The 21340-nt window shown below is 36.7% G+C and overlaps 1 protein-coding gene across 17 annotated transcripts in view; it reads right to left on the reverse strand.

Moving 5' to 3' along the window:
• ATF7IP (activating transcription factor 7 interacting protein) overlaps positions 1-21340 on the reverse strand; it is a 79267-nt gene that overhangs the window by 34030 nt on the left and 23897 nt on the right. For 5 of the 17 annotated variants that reach the window (XM_088055142.1, XM_088055138.1, XM_088055139.1 and 2 more), the window contains 5 exons: positions 13265-13349; positions 7528-8576; positions 3175-3258; positions 1004-1185; positions 78-215 (listed from right to left, as the gene is read on the reverse strand). In XM_088055142.1, coding sequence (XP_087911268.1) covers positions 78-215; positions 1004-1185; positions 3175-3258; positions 7528-8576; positions 13265-13284 — 1473 coding nt within the window. In that variant the 5' untranslated portion in view covers positions 13285-13349. Of the gene's footprint in view, positions 1-77; positions 216-1003; positions 1186-3174; positions 3259-7527; positions 8598-13264; positions 13350-16274; positions 16494-21340 lie in introns of those variants that run through there. The other 12 variants (XM_014256610.2, XM_088055145.1, XM_014256609.2 and 9 more) reach the window with 7 other exon arrangements.

The raw sequence follows: 21340 nt of genomic DNA on the forward strand, positions 1-21340 counted from the left end.
GGAACCGTACTCCTAAATATTGAGGAAGTTATTTTCGAATTTGACCCTAGGATGGAGCTGAATGCACACACACTCACCTGCATTTCAGTAAGCACGTTTTTATGCCTCTTGTTGCATTCTACCTTCTCCATTCGGGTTTTCAAGTCTGCCAGAGTCTTGTCAAATACCGCACACTGTAAAGCGGTAAGTTTTTCTTCTAACAGTCTCTGGATAATCTGCAAAATTGTTATATAAAAATAAAACAACAATGCAATCCCAAAATTTGGGGGACCATCTCTAAAAATATTCTCAACTCTTAATAAATATCCTACTATAAGCAGAACAATGACAACTTTTGTGCCCTGTCAATCAAATAAATCTACAGTCAGCAATAAGTATGTTGTTGCACAGCTAAGTTTTGACAACATTTTGGAAAATACAAATGGTTTGACATTAATTCAACAAATTAATTTCCTTACAGTATGATAAGGACATAAAATCTTACTATATATAAAAATAGGGTCAACATGTTTTTGACCCTTAACAACAGAAGGTATTTTTTTGAAGTGCAGTTCTTACACAAATTAGTTGTTCTTCAAACTTTTCTACTTTTGAGAGGGACGTTGGCATTCAATGAACAGAAACTTAAGACATTCAACAAAAACTTTTTTCTGACATGTATTTTCCCCTAGCAAAAATGCAGTGTTGCCTTTCTTGGAGAAGCTAATAACATAAGAAGAAAAGACTGGTTTTCACGAAGTTTACATGATGAAAGTTATTATTTGATGTTCTTCTCCCTTCTATACTGACTGCAGTGTAATACGTTTTCTTAGGAAACAAAAATAAATAAGCAACTAATGTGGTTCAATTCTGTTACTTGAATTATGTCCAGTGTTTAACCTCAAAAAAAAAGAGAAAGCATTTTGGGGCACATAGCGTGTGTAGAAGGACTGCTAATTCAAAGACAGTAACACAAGTGACAGGTGTGTGTGTGTATGTTCTTTGCTCTGCACCTCTAATCTACCTTTTGTAATTTTAGGTCAACATCCTTTCTGGCTGTAATTTTTACTTGGAGTTCTGCTTCATAATCTTCTCCCATGTACCGACGATGTTTAGACTGAACATTGTCCATGTCCTCAGATTTGGAACGCTTTCTTTTTGATGCTTCACCTGGAACCATTAGATACAACTCCTCATGAGGAATTCCTGAAAAAAAACAGGTATTTTCACAATGCCATGATTACTTTGAAGTTGTTCTCAGTTTAAGCTTTCTCATTCTAAACCAGTAGGAATGCCTTTGGAAAAACATGCTTGATGACATTGAAGTACAAAACGAGTCCTTATGGTATCTCAACATTACTGCTCTGTCAATGAGTTCTGCTTTGTGATTCACCCAATCACTACCCCAAATGCGGAATGGTTCTAGTATCACCATTCCCCTCTCCAGAACTTCCCTCCAGTTCTTCCTGTTCCTATCAGCACCATCCTATAATGAAACATGGCTTCTGAGAAGCAAAATAAAACCTTCTCCCAAAAACGGAATCCTCCTCTCAGAATTTCAGCTGAATAAAACTACATCTCGTTTAACTATGCCAGCAATTAACTGTATTTACCTGCCATGAAGTTTTAACTTGTACCTCCAATACCTGACTGAAAACCCATTCAAACTCTTTTTTCACTTCTTGGTTAAGAAGGAAAGTAAATCTAACAAAAGAACAGGTTCAAAACAGAACTAGATTATAAAAGTCATGTTCATCACAGTGATGAAAGCACAAAAGAACCAAAGAGCCCCCACTCACTCCTCCAGCTCCTTGAACTGTGTCCAGAAGGTTCTTGAGGACAGGAGGGACATCTGCTTTTAAATAATCTTCAGATTATGTAACAAGGACACAGGGAACTACAGGATTACTAGCCTCATCTCAGTCCTTTGCAACACGATGGAGCAATTAAGTCTAGGTAGAAATCATCTCTAAGCCTATTAAGAAGGCAGTGATGGGGAATAGAATGGATTTATCAAGGGGAAGGCTGCACCAGCCTGATAGCCTTCTACAGTGAGACCACTGGCTTGGTGGATGAAAGGAGAGCATATTTAATAATGCTTCTGAAATCCAAACCAACCCCGAATTCTTTATGTATGTCCTAGATAATTGCACTGGCTCAACTGTTGGGTTCCAGGAACCATGATTATAGGCACGTAGTCCAGCTGGAGCTCAGTAATGCACACCAGCACGTGCTACTGGTACCAACACTACCATCTTCATTTGTAACCTAGATAATGGGGTAAGAGTATATCTGCAGCAACTTGCAGGGGATACAAAACTGGAAGGAGTGATTTGTACACTCCTGAGTGGTTATGCTGCCATTTGGAGTCACACTGACAAACTGGAGAAATCGGCTAATAAGAACCTCATGAAGTTTAAGAAAAGGAGATACCCAAGTACCACACTGGGGTAGCAATAAAACCATGTACTAGTACAGACTGGGAATTCACTGGCTGGAAAACATGTTTTCAGAAAAGGCCCTGGTGGTCTCCACGTACATGAAATTAAACATGGGCCAGCAACATGCCATGCAAGAAGGCCAACATTCTCAACTGCCTGAGAATGAGTACTGATAGCAGGTTGAGGGAGGTACTTTATTCCCATTTAACCAGGAAATGTGAGCCAGAACCTTGAGTCTTTTGTCCAGTCCTGGGTTTCTAAATACAAAAAACCATGTGAACATACTGGAGAGAGGGGAGTGTAAAGTCACCAAGATATTTTAGACTTAGGAACATTCAACAAGAACTGGAATTGTTCAACTGGAGAAGGTCATTAAGGGAGATTTTATCATGTGTATGAATTACCTGTCAGGTAGATAATGAGCGAAGAGCAAGACTCTTAGTGGGCAGCAGTGACAGGACAAGAAAAATGGATGCAAATTGAAATACCAGAATTTCTACTCAAACACTTAAAACTTTTTTACTGTGAGGGTGGTCAAACACTGAAATCAGAACACTGGAAATTTGTGGAATCTTAAGTCTATGGAAATACCCAAAACCTGTCAGGACATGGTTCTGGGCAAACTGCTTTCTAGTTGATCTGTTTTCAGCAGGAGCATTCGATTAGATAATCATCAAAGGTCCCTTCCAAACCTAATGATTCTGTGCTTCTAACACATACAGCCCAGTGAAACAATGGCTTTAACATTACATACTTTTTTCTATTTGTTTATCCTCTTCTTTGTGGGCCTCTTCTTCTTTATCTTCACACTCCTTTTTTTTCTCCCCCTCCACCTCTTCTATAAACAGAAGGAAAAAAATCCATGTGACACTTACTCAGATCTGCTGAAGTCTTGTAACAGTCCTATTTTGACTAATGAATTAAGAAAACTTATGAGAAAACATGTGAGGGAAGGCAAGAGAATTAAGTATGACAAAAAGGGAATACAGATATGAAACAATAAGGGGATATCCTCAAAACAAAAACTGAACTATCATGCAACACATTAAGACTCACTTCTGAATTTGCTTAACATTTAAAGCAGAATAACTGAACTGTAATTATGAGGGTAAAATGTTTCAGTTACCTCTGAAAAAAAATTGATGTATTTTTAATGTAGATAAAGTTCTCAATAAATTATTTTAGCTCACTTTTCCACTTAGGGAGAAAGTATAAAAAATTCAGTAACAAAATATTAGTATGTTTCTCTATTTACAATCAGCAACTTCAACCATAACATTAATGGTGGGAAAGGCCTAGATTTAGGTTAACAAATATGAATTTAAATTTGAAGAATCTTGCTAATACAAAGTATCACAATTTAGGACTACTAATTTAAAATTTTACAGTTTAGGAAATGCTTAAATAGAGAAAAACCTGAAGCCACAAAACACACAAAGATAAAAATGGCAGCACTTCCTGAAAAATTTTATTATATGTTCCATGAACTTCCATTATATGTTTCATACATATGTGTATGAAACAAGTTTCCATTATGTGCTTCTCTGCTTGCCAAATACAACACATAACTATTGCTTTTAAAACTACAGTAAAATCTATCCAGAATATAACAGAACAAGCAATCACTGTTATGCACGTATTGATCTGTCCACTTCTTCATTTTCCTACACTCATTTTGTTACTATTGCAGAGTTTACTAGCTTTTCTAAGGAAAGTTCTTATTGCAAAGGTATGTATGATGCTCTCTGAACATTAAGTCTCCCTTCTATTATGAGGAACATTTGAATGATTTAAAACTAGTTACCTAATAAATCACAAAAAGGAAAGAGTCAAAACCCAATAACCTGGCATCATGAGAATTTAATTTTTCTTATCAATGTAAAAAATAATATTCATAATACAAATTCTTCAATCCAAATCTGATTTAAGGTAATAATTTAGCATAATGCCTATGCCACCTGCTTTTTAACACTCAAAGAAAAGCTTCATGTATTTAATTGTTATGAATAAAATAGAGCTCATTTTCTTATGAATCTAAAGGAGAATTGCTAAGTTTGTGACAACTTTTCCCACAACTCAAAGATTTTAATATTCAGATGAAAGATAAATATTCCATGGAAAAATATACATATCCAGAATGTCTTTAAAGCATGTTACAAGCTTCAAAGCTAAGTTTTTACTCAGTTCTATATAGAGGACAAGTAATTTCAGGCATGAGAAGGTCCTTTCCTTACTAGCTTCCATTACCATGAACAAATCTAGCTCATTTAAATAAAAGTGGTTTAAACATGATGCCCAGCTAAACTCTCAAGTTAAGTAGGAAAAAAGTTTCACAACTGGCTATCAGTTTAGTTTTCTCTGCTAAGCTGTGATCTCATTATCCTGACACTAGACAGCCAGAAGCAATGAATGCAATCTTGTTAGCCTCCTATGAGCTTGGTGTATCACAGTAAAGTTTTCCTCAGTTTCTTAATTTATTAGAATAATTTTTCACTTGTTTTCTTCAACTGCCATTTTATCAATGTTTCCTCAAAAGTATCTACTATAATCTGGAAATATTTTTATTGAGTGGTGAATCAGTTCTACTCTCTGATCAAATTATGAGTTCTGAACTCAAGTGCACCACTTCATAGATGACCACAATGAGTTTCACCTGCCATATTTGTTCTTCAGTCAATCAGCATTGTAAAATTCTTCTCCAGTTCCTCATATCAGCTAACTCTCACCTCACTAGTACCACTCATTTTAGCCAATTATTAATTCTGTCACACAGCGCAATCTCTGAAACTCTGAATTTATTTTTCATTCTTCAGCTGATTATTTCCTCCATGAGGACTTTCCATTTTACTGTTTCATTTCCTGAAGTTCTTGGTAAGAGATCACTTGTGTTTGGATATCCAAGAGAATTCACATTGTGGCTTCCTTGTCACATGCTTGTTTGCTTACACAAGAAGGCCCAAGGCTTTTTGATGTATGATCTTTCATTACAAAAATCTGTTATAACATAGCTATTATAGTTAGTAATTACACTTGGGAAAGACATTCTATTAATCTGTACATTTGAATAAACTCTTCTAGTACCATTCTTTCACCACTGTTTAGCCATGTTGATTTTTATCCGGACTTGTTGAAATCTTACTTCTTAACTGAGCAGTTTGAACTTGTTTCTCCAATACAGCAACTTGACATTATCTCCATATGGTCTCCACAGTTTCAATTTTCATAGATTCTTTCCAAAAGTTACTCTTTGTAAGTAAGGTAACTCTACCTGTTTTCTCATACAATTGTTTCCTGACTATGCAACCTCTCTGCTATTATCTTCCTTCCTGGTTAAGGCAGAATATCACAGTGATCAACTTCCACTTCCTGAATAGTCTCAGTTACAGCCAGTTACAACTGTAAGAATCATAAACTGTTATTAGCCAATAAATAAAACAACTAGTCAGAAAAATTTGTCATGTCACCAAAACTAAGAATCTGAAAAAAGTATTGCTGGATATATTATTTTAAGCTTCCGCCAACTGAAGTCCAGTACTTAATATTCATTTCAATCTTTTTGCTCCATAGCAAATTCTTCTATGACCCCAGAGTGTTTTCTCATTGGGTAAGAGGAAAAAAGTAAACCTAATGGCTTAAATGAGTGAACCCTTAAACTTCAGAGAAAACAAAGGTAACCAATTTATTTGTGATGTTCATTTCATAAAAGGGGCTCCTAACACTACAATTTTGACAAAACTACACACAGCCTTCTTTCCCTCTGCTTCCCCCACCTCTAGGAGTTTCTGAAAGACTAAGTGCACAATAATGCTATCACTTTTTCAATCTCATTGACAACAGCTAATGTCTAAATAAGATCTTTAGCAGAAACCCTGGAACCTACCTTACCTCTATTGAACTAGCATAATTTAGACGTAAATACTAGAAAAGGAGGAGTCTAAAACAGGGCTGAAGAGACATTCTTATCTCTGTTTCTCTAGCTGTTCTAGAGACTGAAGAATGCCACAGTCCCATCATTAGTAAAACAAGATTCAGGAAACTATGGTTACTATCTTTCAATAGACTAAAATGTGAATCTTGTTTAAGCTATGAAATTTCTACCCAGTCAGCCATATTTAAACACACTTGGGTTAATATGGTCATAATTAATAAAAGCTATATAATGGAGGGGTTGGGGAAAAGTGGGGGGGGGGAAGAAAAAACACAACAAAATAATTCCAACCAAGATAATCTGAAACATCTTTCTCAATTATAGATAAAAGACCAGTGTCAACTGATCTGTAAATTATTAATCTGTTTTATTTTCAGAAGTCCAATAGTATAACGACTGTCCATTGTCAGAAAGAAAAAAAGCTTACAAAACTGTATGAAACAGCACACTACAAAGGACATCCATTCAGTTTAACTTGGAAAAATGTTCTGCTAACTACATGGAGATCCCACACTTCACATTTAAAAGCATCCATCACTTGCCATAGTCATCAAAGAAAACTTAGATAAAAATCACTGAGTTAAATGAATAAAAGCTATATGATATGAAAACAACACGACACGCATTTTTCATTAAACTCTTTCAATACTGTCTTTCAGTGGGAAAAAAAAAGTTAAAAGAGAATTTGAGGCACACCTGGATTACATGTGTGCTTTCCTTATCATTTATTTGCATGTTGAAGAAAGCTGAAATACTTTCTTCCCCATGAAAACAGTAAATGAATGCATTTCTCTTCTCCCAAATATTTTTGTTCTGGTCTCTCTGTCAATTACTCATTTTTTCTCTTTTTCCACTCACTACCTCACCCAAATTGGCACCCAAATTTATGGAGTATGAGAAAAACCCCCAAAAAGCAAACCAACAAGAAAATAACAAAAAACTCTAAAACCAAGATCCAAAACAAACAAAAAAACCCTAAACAATCCGAATCTCAAAGATAAGTATTTTTTTAGTGCTAAGTTTTCGTCCTCAAACACCACCCTTGAAAACTAAGACTACATAACATTACTGATGAGTAAGACTGTCTTTTTGATTTAGAAACCTGCCATAAGTGGCATTCTAAGAAATGAACAAAAATCCCAAACTTGAATGGAAACTAGCAATTTAGAAAATTCTAACCTGGAAGACTTGACTTGTTTGGTAGTATCCCTTCAACGTGTTCCTCCTTCTCATCACAGGGATCCTCTTCATCAGACAGTACTAAGAAAGCCTCTTTTGGCAGACTTTCATTGCTTTCCTGCTTGGATGGTGAACCCAAACAATTGTCTATTTTCTCTTCTAAATCTGGGACTGAGTCATCCCCTGGAAGCAGAGAACTTTTAGTAAAACAGCTCAGATCATCTTCAGCAGGGGCTAGTTTTTCCAGAATTGGAATAATGTCATCTGTTTCCATACAGTCAGTATTGTCCAAGATGCTTTCACTTGGCTCATCTATTGCCTTCGAAACAGTGGTTTCTGGAAGTTCTGCGCTGCCTTCTTGTTTTTCCAGGTCAGCTTCCATACTGCTAGAGATGGCTGCTTCTCCAACAGTCTCTTCAACAGTTACATCTTCAGTCCTCCTTCCCTCACCAGATGAACTGGAATTAACAGGTAAGTCATTTGTTTCTCCCTTCTCTTCAGAAGAGTCACTAATATCACCAACTGATTTACTTTCACCTTCCAATGGGATATCATTCTTTCTTTGGTCCAAATGATCTTTTTTCTTATTTTCTTCATGGAAGTTATCTTTACTGCTACCAACTCCATTTTCAGCCTCACATTTTACTGCAATGTCAGTATCTTTAGCTTGCTCTGGAGTAACATTTTCTGAAGACAGCATTAAAGGTTTGGATTCTATGTCATTGGCTATGTTTTCTGCCCTACTTTCAGGGCTTTTGGTCTCACTAATTTCATCACAAGCTGCTCTTTTTTCTTCAGAGTTAACACACAAGTCAACCATACCATTAATTTCTTTCTTGTCTTCTGTACAATCTGTATTGCTTAAAAGGGAATTTATATCAGAATCTCCATTCTCATGTTTTCCATTTAACAGTTTCACTTCAGTTGTCTTCAACAGCTCCTCTTTAACCTTATAGACAGCTTCGAGTTGTTGCCGATCACTTACTCTCATTGTTTTTCGTGCTTTAAAGACTTTTCTCTGAGGTTCCTCTGTGCTATCCATCTTAGCCCTTAAAAAAATTCAGAAAGAACTGTGAAGATAAAAATTTATCATTTATTTATTGTCATATTACACTACTACTAAGAAAATCCTTAATGTTTAGCGCGTTTTAAAGTAAACCAGTTGAAATGTCACTGACAAACACCTGTCAACACTTAAATTTTATCTGACTTACCAAAAAGTAAATCAAATTTTTTCTATGCACAAACACATTTATGCAAAGGTCATGCTGTAATATTCCAACAACACATTTTCGACCACTTATCTCATAGAGTTCTATTAAAAACAGGTATTATAATAAGGTAAGAGCCAGCAGCCTCTCTTCTCATAAAATGGTAAAAATAAATGTAAACTGAGAGATCAAGAATATTTCTATCCTTCTATAAATATTTAATTTAGTAAGTTTCCAACAGAATCAATAACTCTGGTAAATGACAAGATTTTTGTAGCAAGTGACTTTTAAGAAATCATCATATACAAAGAATTCCTCAATGCATCATTAAGATACTTTTTTCTGCATAAAATAAAATAGACTTTCATCCTCCATATCTATAAAATGGTTATATGAACTTGGATTTTTAGGCCGCTTTCATTCAGTTTGCAGCAACATTTTACTAAGACTATTTGTGGCCACAAAAACTACAGGTATTGGAGCACCTTGTTGAAAAACTTCCTCTTTCAAGGAAAACTGGTAGGTTTGCCCTCAACAGTTATATTCATTCCATCCACCCACACAAGTATTAAGAAAAATAAAAATATTTATAAAAAGTGTAATAAAAATGTTAGAAAATCTATTTTATCAAATCAAAACACAGAGTTAAATCCCGAGTTACCTAGAAAGCTGTAATTATTTTGCTGAAATACAACAAAAACTGATCTGTTTCCATAAAACAAAACACATCCATAGGGATTTTTAAAATACCTCTTTTCCCCCATGTGGTCTTGCTTAATGGCATTGTTTTAAAGGATTATATATGAAAAAGTTTAGAAGCAGAAAGCAACCAAGAAAGTTCTTATATCCTAAATATAACTCAATAACTAAGACCTTGAATCAGCTGGTGCTAACCAATTTAGGTCTACTGAAGCCACAAACCATCGTAAAGTTACTCCTACAAGCATACAGGTTTAAGTTTCTCAAAAGCATGCAAAAATTCTATTAACAGTAATTAAAAGAGAAAATAATCAGGCAGGTATCTCAGTATGATTTTTTCCCCCACAAGGACCAGATAGGCAAACGTTTATAACACTGACAAAGCAGAATTATTAGACAAAGGATGCCCTTTAAATACTTAGTATGATTAATTTGTGTCAGCCCCCAATTCATTTTCATTTACAGAGCTAGGAAATTCATTAATAAATTGCATTTTGTCTTATCAGGTGGGATATAAATAATTTTAAAGTTTTTGGTAAAAGAAATCAGGACTACAGCCAACACTAGCTCAGATCAATGACAGTTTTGTGTAACCACAAGTTCAAGAGCATTTGGACAACCCTCTCGGGCAGGTGGAACGATTCTTGGGGTTGTTCTGTGCCAGGCGAGGAGCTGTACTTCATCCCTGTGTGTCCCTTACAACTCAGGATATTTAACAATTCTGCAATTCTATGAACCAAGCTGCAAAAATCAGAACACAGATGCCACAGCCTCTAAATAACAATTTGGCTCCACTCCATTTTGTAGCCAACCTCATCTACAAGTTTTATTTAGGCAATGCTAAGAGTGCCCTTTAGCCTTCTCTTCAGCAGACTGAATCTATCAAGCTCCCTCAGCATCTCATTATGGGTCACATGCTTTAGCTCCTATCATTTTGGTCTGCTGGATCTTTCCTAGTTTATTTGAAACAACTTTTTTGTGAAGGAAATTATTTAACATTTATCCCTAACTACAATATTCTACATTGTAAGCTAAGTATATATATTCTAAAGTACAATATGAATTCCACTGTAAACCCCACAGTCATGATGTACGTACCTTACATTACAATTTTAAGACTTATTTTATACTTACTTAACATGACCTGACAAAAACAGGGACAAGAACAAAGCAATTTTTTATATTTCCTTTTAACTTAACACTGAGCTTCCCTTACACTTTTTTCAGTTCTTTTCCACAAAACAATCTAGAATCTTCAGATTTGAGTTACTGATAGTACTTAACACTTCAATTCACACCTCAGGAACAGATGAAGAAATTCTGACAAAAGTTGTATCAGGTCTATTTATGGACTCTCAATAATACCATTATGACAACTTTTTTGCCATTGTGACCTAAATTTCCTGAACTAGATTGTCTACTACTGCATTGCCACCAGTGGGAGCAAAATATAACACCTACAGAAACACTGATCTGAAACACCACTTTACTTGAGATGAAAAAAGGTTCTCATCACATAACCATTTTCAGTCAGATGACTTATGAACTCCAGGTGAACTGTTAAAGCCTTTCCAGAGCTGTCTACATGCTAAATGCAATTTCTTCGTATTCCTTCAGAAGAGAATATATTTAATGAAAGAATTTTAGACCTGAGGGTAACAAGAAGAGTGTAAAAATCTCTAGTATTTTGGAAGTGTAAGTGCAGTTTTTGGAAGCACATCCCTTCCATCTTCCCAAGAACTCAGAATGAAGGACAGACATCTTCACATCATTACAAAAGCATGTACCAGACTGTCATGTAATAGAATACTGACCATCATATTCACGTTCCATTCATATAAACCCCTATAACCAACACACATGCTGCTACAGATTTTTATCTTGTAGAGGCAATTTGGAAAAAAAAAATCAGGCTTGGCTAACCTTGAACAAGTCCCACAACTCCTAATAGGTGATCCACTAGTGAGAATCCTCTGGTAGCACAGTACAAGAACAGGGCCCCCGCATCAGAATTAAATAGGATAGTTTGATCTCTCAGACCATAGTGTTTTCTTTTATAGGCATTACCCAGACTTTACAAAATATATTACTAAATTTGCAGTCTTACTTTTCCTATGGCCAGAAATACACCACCAGATTAATCTAACATTTACAAATGTCTTAAAATCAAGTTTGTAAGTACAACACTTGAATAATCATATAACGTAAAATAAATTAATATTTGCTGTTCTAATTTCCTTAAGTCATCCAAGCACTCTTTCAGAAATATTTTTAAAATAGAGTACATACAAAGAAAATAAAGGACACTTCTTTTTACATTTGCCAAGAAGAGCAGTCTTAAAATATTCAAACATCAGAATCCCTTTACATTGATGCATCCTTACTTTTTTATTAAAAAAATAAAATTGGATGAATAAGCTTGAACTGGTAATGTATTCAAAAATTATGTTCGCTTATCTTAGAATGTTATCCAAAAATCTAATTAAAAACAAAGCACTTACACAATTCTGGAGAGAACCTGTAGGAAATACAGGCTTCTCAAAATTCCATTGTTAAATGGTTATGGGAGTAACTCATGCATGTTTTCCCAATCAATCCCACAATATTTAGTAACCAAAGAGTATTTGATTAAAACTACCCAAAAAAATTACATGAAAAGTACTGTGACAAAATTATAAGCATAGATGAGATGAACCAGTGTTTTGGGTTCACCTTTTAACAGCGAAATATCTTGTATCAGGACAGACCAGTCTTTGAGCATTTCCAGCCATACCCACAAGGGAGCACAGTGCACGCAAAGAACAGAATTCATGTGAGAGTTTCGTGAAAGAGAAACAAATCAATTGTTAGCAAGTCCAGACAGGCTTGGTCACACCAGTGTTAGCCAGTCAGCCACCATCTGATAAATACTGGTCTCCAGTCTTTCAAAGGGACAAGGTGCACCCCTTCAGAGAGCAGGAGAACAAATTACATTAATTTAGTCTTGCACAAATAAAAGTAATCAAGCTACTAGTATTCTATTTTTTTTTGTTTGATTTTATTAAAGTCAACAATTTTGACAGACCAATATACACATTGTGCTCATTTGTTTGATACAAAAAACTTCCTTTTTCGATTTAAGCTTTGAAGTCATCCATAATTAGTCATGTGAGACATGAACACATCATTAAGCACCTCCCTCCAAATTTCAGAAATTCTTATGATGAAATGTGTGCTAAATGGCACAAAATGTACAGCTATGAGTATGGGAGTGTCTCTCTTCTGAGCCAATAAAAAAGTTTTTCCTTTACGTTCTCATTTTTAGTTATCTTACTTCGTAAAGAGACCACTGCTCTAAAGCAAGAAAGAATTCTATTAGCTGGTATGGATCAGCCTGTGATCATGTGCTCAGGTAAGCAGCCCATGAGCTGCTTAAAATGATAAGCCAATCAGCAAGGAGCTGCCTGACTCCTGCCTAGTGACAGGCAGCAGACAAAGGGAAGGTCATGAGAAAATTAAGGGGGGGGGAAGGAGAAGCTGCAATCTAAACAATAGTGTGCAATGAATGGGGTTTGCATAACATCATGGGTCTAGAAAACCACCAGCAAAGGGCTCCTGGAGGGCATGCAGCACTAGCCAAATGTGCCACAACCATAAAACATTTGCCAAAGCACAAGAACTATATGAAGGAAGTAAAATTCACTGATAATGAACATCAGTGCTCGAATGTGCAAGCCTTTCTTAAAATGTAGCATAGCCAAATCAGAGAAAGTGAGGCAGCAAATAGTCATGAGTATTGTGTTCTAGATGGAGAGTTCCAGGGAATGAAAGTGGTGAATAAAACCTACCTTTTTAAGTAGTGGTTCATAAAAAGCAGTTTTCAGTTGAAATCCTCCACAGCAATTTTGATGTAAGTTGTCAGAAATTTAACAACTATTTTCAAAGAAGAAAAAAAAGTACTGCTTGAGACCTATTCTTATAAAAGACATAATTAAATAATGCACCAATAATTTGGTTTTCTACCACTAATACAGGTCTACTGATCTGGCTGAATGGAATACACAACACCAGCCTAGTGAGCTCCACATATAACGGTGCCTTTGTTTTTAAATGTAATAAACAAAGTAGAAATCACATGATTATCGTATGTGCAAATAACAGCTCTTCTAGCACACCACAGACGATTTGAGTTTTTGTCCCTTTTAGGCTCAAGTTATATGTTAGTGTTACGAGAAAAATACACCACTTTCTAAGAAAAAAATTACGTCACCATCCTGCCCTATTTCACCTAGTGCACACACAGCAGAACAAGATGAATTGTAATTAAAAACCCTTTCAGCTCATTCGTCCCAGCCACATCCCGATCTGCGGTTCGCAATGCGGGGAGCAAGAGGCACGTTCCCCTGCGGCAGAGCCCTGCAGTGTCCCGGGCGCTCCCCAGGGGGCGCCCGCGGGGCCCCGCCGGCCGCAAACCGCGCCGCGGCAGGATGGGAGTCGCAGAGCCGCCTCCCATTGGCTGAACGGAGCAACCGCGCGGCAGCCAATCAGACGGGAGTGCCTTAAATTCCACCCAGCAACAAGCCCCACGCGGCAAAGGTCGGGCGCGGGCACGAAGGCGGGGGCGCGCGTTAAACGAACAGGGGTTTCCAAACGGCGCGCGAGAAAGCCAAAGGCTTTCTGTCGGAGACCTGGAGTTGCACAACAGCGCTGACCCACGAGTGCGGGTGCACAGCCCCGATAAGGAACAGGTGTTTAATGCGCGGGAGCATTTTTAGGCGATCACAGAATTCCTGCGATGTTGAATGCTGAATCAGAGAAACCGCTGAGATCCAACCTGGGTTCAAGTATGGCAGCTGGAAAACCTCCCCTTTCTTCAGATGCTATGAAGTGACACTGCTTTTTTAGTATTCTAACAGAAAATTGGTGTTTTCTCGTGACTGCAGTATGACTTCTGCCCTGAAAGCAGAGGCCAATCTCCCCCACCTTTGCAAACTGCCATCTGAAATTCAGCAAAGCATTTAAGCCCACATATATATCAATGACAAAGAAAGACACCGACCTATATGGCAAAGCCTTCTTAAACCAGAGTAAAGTAACAGTACAGTTTTAAAGAGATTGCTCTTGTTTATTGTATATATGGTACTGTCATGTAATAAACTTGAACTATGCTCTTTTCACTTTGGCGTCACTAAGTTTCTCTACACTTTCACAAGCACTTGTTTCTCTACCTCAAGAAGATAACACCACCTCTGACATTGGCTCATGAGCCTGTTTCCCATACTAAATTTTTGAGGTGGTTTTCCCCATGAGGTTCTGATGCCTTGTGGAAAAAAATAATGCCTTATGGGACACAAATGACTGACAGGTCTATTTACGTGGGTAAGGTATTTCATCTGCTGGTGGCTTTGCAAAGTTCTTGCATGTTCTTTTGCATGTTCTTACATGTTTCATAACTTTATGCCTAGATAACTGCATTCTTTGGAACATGGAAGAATGGAAAACAAGTGGAAAGTCTTTCCTAGACAACTTTTACAGGCAACTCAAGTCCCTTAGAAGCACCCACTATTTAGCACATGGAGCTTAAGCTGATTCTTCAAGATGATTTTATCTTTTTCTGTATCCTGAATTTTAACAGCTACTCAGATTATTAAACTAGTAAAACTGAATACTGGAAGTCAGCCAGAGCAACAAGGCTGTGATAATGTGTTTTCTTACTTCCCACAAGTGTTAGAGATTTCAGTTTTTATCAACAATTCAAAACATCAGCTTTCAATTCAGCTGTGACATCTCCAAACACTAAACAAATCCTGCTGTTTTAAACTTCTGCTGTTAAACTGTTTTAATATTCAGCTTTCTAACAAAAAGATTTTTTTTTAGCACACACTAAAATACTAAGGATGTTTGGTGAAGTTTGTCATTTAAAAAAAAGGATTTACTGAATGTGAAGTTGAATTTCTGCATTTAAAGATAAATTTGATGAATATTATTATATGCAGTCTCAAGGTTAGATTACAGTTCCATCTCCAGCATAGTATAAACAGCCTGAATTTCCTTACAGTTACCCTTGAATACGAGTAGAACCTAGTAATTCCACAGATGTCGCCACTAACTGCTAAAACACATCTACAGCTAAAAACGTACCAACTTCTGATATTATAAACTTAAAACCTGAACAACCTGAATTAATTGTTCATGCACATGCAGATAAAAAATATGACACACTCTGGAAAAAGAAGAATCTTAGACAAAAGGCAAGATGTTCTGATCATGCTTCAGCTTTTCTAAGCATCATGAAGTACAGTATTTTTTCCTTTTATAAGGAAATTATTTATAAATTTTAAATGTATAATTTTAAGCAATTCAGCAGGCTACAATTCCGACATGGTATCACTAAGATATACACATTTGCATCCCTTGTCTTCTGTTAGATAAAATGCAGAACAACACTACTGTAATGAAAAAACTAACGTATTTACCCTGAGCAGTCTATTGCCTAAACTAGTTTCTGTATCACATATGCAACTAGCTGTAGAGGTGTAATCTCAGCTTTCCAACTGGCAGCTCAGTGACATCAGAATTCAGAGATGAGCTACTTGATGCTGACAGTGGTCCCAAGAGTCACTTCTCAAATGCTAGAAGTGGTGAAAAGAAAACTTGGAACAAAAGAGGCGATGCTGCATTGAAAAGTTACTAAGTCTTTGCCCCACATATAAGCATATTTTATGAGTTTTTTTTTGCAAATATTTGAGTTTTCTCAGTAACAAAAAAGCAAGTTCAAAATGGAACTAAACCAGCAGCTAGTAAATTGGGTGTTGGAAGGATTATCAGTATCTTCCCCGGGAAGACACTGTTTCTCACCAGGGGCAGCACACCTGCTGCCTCGACCGCACCAAACCTTCCCCCGCACAGGCGAAGCACATGGGATAGAAGAGGCACGTCGCCAGGGCGCGAGGAAATCAGCTCTTCCATAAAATCATCCAGCTGAAGCCTGGTGGGGACTCTGAGATGTTCGGGGCAGGGAGGCTGTTTCCCGTTTTCCTCATGAAAGGATGAGTTTTCTTTCAGCGTCTGAGGCAGGCCAAGGCAGCACCTCGGCAGCCATCTTGTTCTCTCATCGGCTCCCTACCGGATGGCGGAGACTGCCTGAGATTTGCATATCCGCTCGGGATTGGCTGCCGCAGAGCTGCTTTGCATAAACCAAATCTGCCTGGCAACAGGCTAAAAATAGCCAAGGCTGCTGCTGGGAGCGGCACCGCAGCAGCGCGGGAGCGCGGCTCGGCCACCGCCAGGGGCCAAGGCACGCGCAGCCATGCTAGTGTGACCTTGCGTGCTGGCACGGCGCACCGAACGCCCCCAGGGTTTCGGTGGGGCTTTTTAAATGACAAAATAAATTCTGAGGTTATTCCCCTTTCAAATCAAAACATGTACTGTTATAATCTGCACACTATCTTCTTTCTCACTTTCGTTTCTAAGCAAGCTGGAACAGAAACCATCTTTTTTACTAAAATACCCCCATGTCGGTTTGGTGAGGTGGCAATGGGGTAATCCACAACACCTGCAACAAATGCAACCTAATCCTTACTAGATGTGGAGTGTTACACAAAGTTCTTGGCTCCTGAGTCACTCCGTGTTAATCATAACTCACTGCAGACACACCTGTACCATTCCTCCACTCGAAACTAAACACTGTGGGATTTGGAAGGGCAAGCAGGACGAACTAAGAAAAGAAACTGTAAATAGAGAAGGAATCTTAAGAATAAAATTTAGATTCAAAATCAGCTCAGTAAAGCACAAAAACTTAAAGATACTATGTACATACATGTTCTATGATAGAAACTCCAGCAGTAATCTGTATGTACATAATTTTATGACTTCAACCCACAAAACGGCAATCATTTACATAAGTTTCATTTTCAGCAGTACTGAACTGATAGCATAAACCCTTCTGACTGTAGCAGAAGCAACTGAAGAGGTTTCCACACCTTTCTATTCAGCACATCCACCCCCAGGTTTGTTTCATGGAACTGGTTAAATGCAGGTGAAAGCCGACATTTTAAGATGAATGAAGCACACAGTGCATGCAGGACATGTACAGCTGTCTAACCTAGCTCTCTGGCAGCCTGAAACGTGCCCTCTGATACGTAAGGTACACATAAGCCTGCTAGAATGAAAAAAGGGTCTTTTCTTTAAGACTGTCAAAATTAAATAAGGAGAGCAGGAAAAAAAGTGGCCTAAGCAGGTGGTTGGTCACAGTGACCACTGAAGACATTTGATATCTTCTGAATGACTCAACAAAACAGAATCACAAAAATTGAACAGAAATCTCAATAGGAAGTAAGTGAAGTAAGACAAAACAGTGTGCATAAAAAAGCTTTAAAATAAAATTAGGGGGAAACCCCCACCACTGCCACCACCAAAAAAACCAAAACAGACAGAATTTCTCATGAAAAAACTTTATTACCCGTACTTAGTGTTAGGACTGTTTGTCGCAAGCATTGTTTAAGGAAAGGCAGCTTACTACATATATATTAATTAGCTATTCCTAATGCATTTTACTAGCAATGGTGTCTCTACCATAAGACATATTTTCATTTATTAGAGGCTAAACGTTTTCCAAAAGAAATTAATGTTGCAAAATGATAGGAACTAGAAAAGAAAATGTCAACCTAATATTCTATTAATTACTAGATACAGAAGAAGGGAAAAAAAAAAGGCACATTTTTAGTACTGGTAACACATTGTATTAAGATGCTAAGGAGCCTAGATAATGCAGGTAGTTCATGTTTTTACAATGATAAACAATCACTTTCTAATAAAGTTCTATGGCAGTCAATTCCTTACTCTACAAAGCATGCAACAACCAGAGTAAGACTTACTCTAGTAAAAGTCAATAATGACAGATGAAATTCTCTTGGATCAGTGGATGCAAAATTATTTTTATGTATTTGCTCTTAGGCAAAGATTTGTCACATTGCACACTTTTAAGGACTTGTAACAAAAATTACCCGATGCGTCATCGAAATAGTCCTTTACATGTTTCATAATCTAATACGTAAGCAACTATTGCATGGATAATTCTTTAACTTCATCATGTCTAGAACAAGCTCTAGAGACCATATTGCCAGATTTAATTCTTTGCTAAGCTACCCAAGGAACAGGAAGCAGGAAGTAAACAAACCTACAATTTCTTTACGAAGTTCTAATCATGGAAATAAATGATAAGAAAAAAAGAAGTAGTCTTGAAAGGGCCTTTAATGATGACAAGTAGCCTGAAAGAGTACCAATTCTTACTGTATTCTTCCTTTCTAGAACATTTGACACACCCACCTACTCACAATACTTGCTACATAGACAGCAGATGTATGATCTCACTGTAATGCCATTTACCTGACTTGTTAGGAGACCAAATGCAATATCCTAGATTTAATTGTTACCATATGAGACTCTTTTCTCATTACTATCTTCTTGCCACACTTCCAAATTCAATACCAGTAGGAATCAATTTTGAAATGATGCCATACTAGTTTTAAGTGGCACAATTGCATTGATCTATACCAGCAGCACCTTAAGCAACAAAGCACAGTATGTTCATTTCTGAAGTGCTTACACCTAATGCTAATAATTCTTGTCAACTCACACACTCTGAAGAACAAAGATACTTAAACATAGGAAGGTGAGAATAATGTCCTGAAAGAGTAATTACACAGCTGATGGGAAAATCCTTTTTTATACCAATGTTTGGCTGAAATCAGTTGGTAGAATCAGGAAAACACAGGACTTGTGTGTCAATGTAAGACAGATGCTTTTTTATTTTTCTTTTTTTAACAGGAATAACATGATTCACTGAAACAACCTTCCCAAGGATGTAGCAAAATCTCCATCACTAAGAGTTTTCAAGATGCAGTTGGACTGGATGCCAGATAATGGATGCCCATCTAGGCTTGCTTTCCCAAGAAAGACCAGACCACATGATCTTTTAAGGTCATCTCCAATCTAAGATTTTCTATGAATTGAGCTGTACAACTGATTTAATTACCAGAAGATCAGTATTAGCTGTCAGATATTAAAACCCCCTCTAAAATGGGACTTTTAAAGGTGGTCAGATGACTACTCCCACCAGTCTTCTGAAGGACTATTACATCTTCAGCAAGAAAGCACTAATTGCACAGTTGAGAAGGCACCTTTCAAGACAAACAGTCTTCTACTAATAAGCTAAATCGTTAAACAAAACACAACAAAAAAACCCCTCCCTTTTTGACTATATTATATAAATAGACACATTTTATATACTTAATGCATTTTGTATTTATATAGATACATATGGCTGAGGAAAACATCATCAGATGGGTTACAGTAAGAAGTCTAAAATGGCAATTAGGTTGTGAACCTGAGGATCTAATTTTATTTGCATAGGGTTTTAAATTCAATTATTGTGTATGGAAGCTAAAAAAATACATGGAAACAGTAGATCATTAGGCTGAAATAAGCATAAATGAACTTATCCATAAGGCAATTTTCTCCCAGAAAAACAAATTAATCTTGTTTGCTATCTCTGGTCAGATACGCAAGAAAGTTCCCATTCTTTGGTCAACCAAAAGAATTAGTGGTTCATTTTGCATACTTTAATTCATTTTTTTGACTGCTTAGTCTTCTGACATGGCTATATAAAATATTCATTCAGTAAATATTGCTGCTAAAAATATAGAGAAATATATTTAAAGACACTGCAAAGAGTATCAAGTTTGACAAGCTCCTACAAAGTACTTTTCAATTTCTATTTATGAATATCCATAATGACAACATAGACAAACAGGATGTCAAATAAAAACTGCTATGAATGTTCTTGTTTTTAGGGCAAGGTACACTACAAACCACAAGAATCTGATTCTAGAAGGGAAAGGTTATTTTGGAAGTCCAGGCTAGGGGACATCAAGCAATGGACCAAGCCTTTAGTGCCTGTCAAAAACATACTGCTTTTTTTGGGTGGGTTTTTTAATTCTAAGAACTGCTATGAAAAAATCAGGATAAACTTCAAGTGCAGGGCAATACAACACATGTTTTGCATAAACTCCTCGCACCAACAAAACTTGAATAAAATGAACACTCTTAAAATTCCCACAAATTTAAACTGCGTTTTCATACATACATTTCAGCTGTCACAACCCATCTTCTACCTGCAAAATTTCACTTCAAAAGAATGTTCAAAACAGCTCACAACAATTATGAAGTTAGATTTCAAAATATGGTGCAACGAGGAATAGTATCAAAATCAATTTATATTATTCAGATATAATGAAATACTTTTTTCTCCTTGTTCCGCAACTGCAGCCCGTGCATGACTAATTCAGTATAATCCCGCATTAATTGTGAAGACAAGTTAAGGAACAGGAAAACTAGAGTTTATTGCTACTATAATATAAAATCAAAGACCAAAATATTTTGTAGGAAGTCTTGTTTAACACTAGAAAAACACCAATTCGAAAAATAAGTTTTACTGCCAGGTTTTCGTTTTCCATCCCTGACAAAGGCAGTTTAAAGGTTCACTAAAATTGAGGAATAAATCTGTATAAAATTTAACAAAGAAAAGTAATTTCTTTAGCAATCCTACTTCAGACAGACTCACTTTACAGCAGCAGTGTTGCTGTAAACATTCATTGTATTCATCTGTGGCTACCAGAGACTACCACAGTTGCTAAGCAACATCTTAATTTCATCTCAATTTTGATATCTGCCATTTTGGCATATTCACTGGAACCTTACCTATTCTTTAAATGACTTAATCTCATTCCATTCCTTTCACAACTGTTTTATGAAGTGCAATCAAATAGATTTTTCAGAGGGGAAAAGGAGGCGGGGGGAAGCTTCCTTTTCCCTATACTTTTTAAAGTATCTATGTGTAGATAAAATATCTTAGAATATTTGCA

This window comes from Pseudopodoces humilis, chromosome 5 (assembly GCF_049639895.1).
Source record: "Pseudopodoces humilis isolate 2021_Gansu_Grassland_sample_001 chromosome 5, ASM4963989v1, whole genome shotgun sequence".
Lineage (NCBI taxonomy): Eukaryota > Metazoa > Chordata > Aves > Passeriformes > Paridae > Pseudopodoces > Pseudopodoces humilis.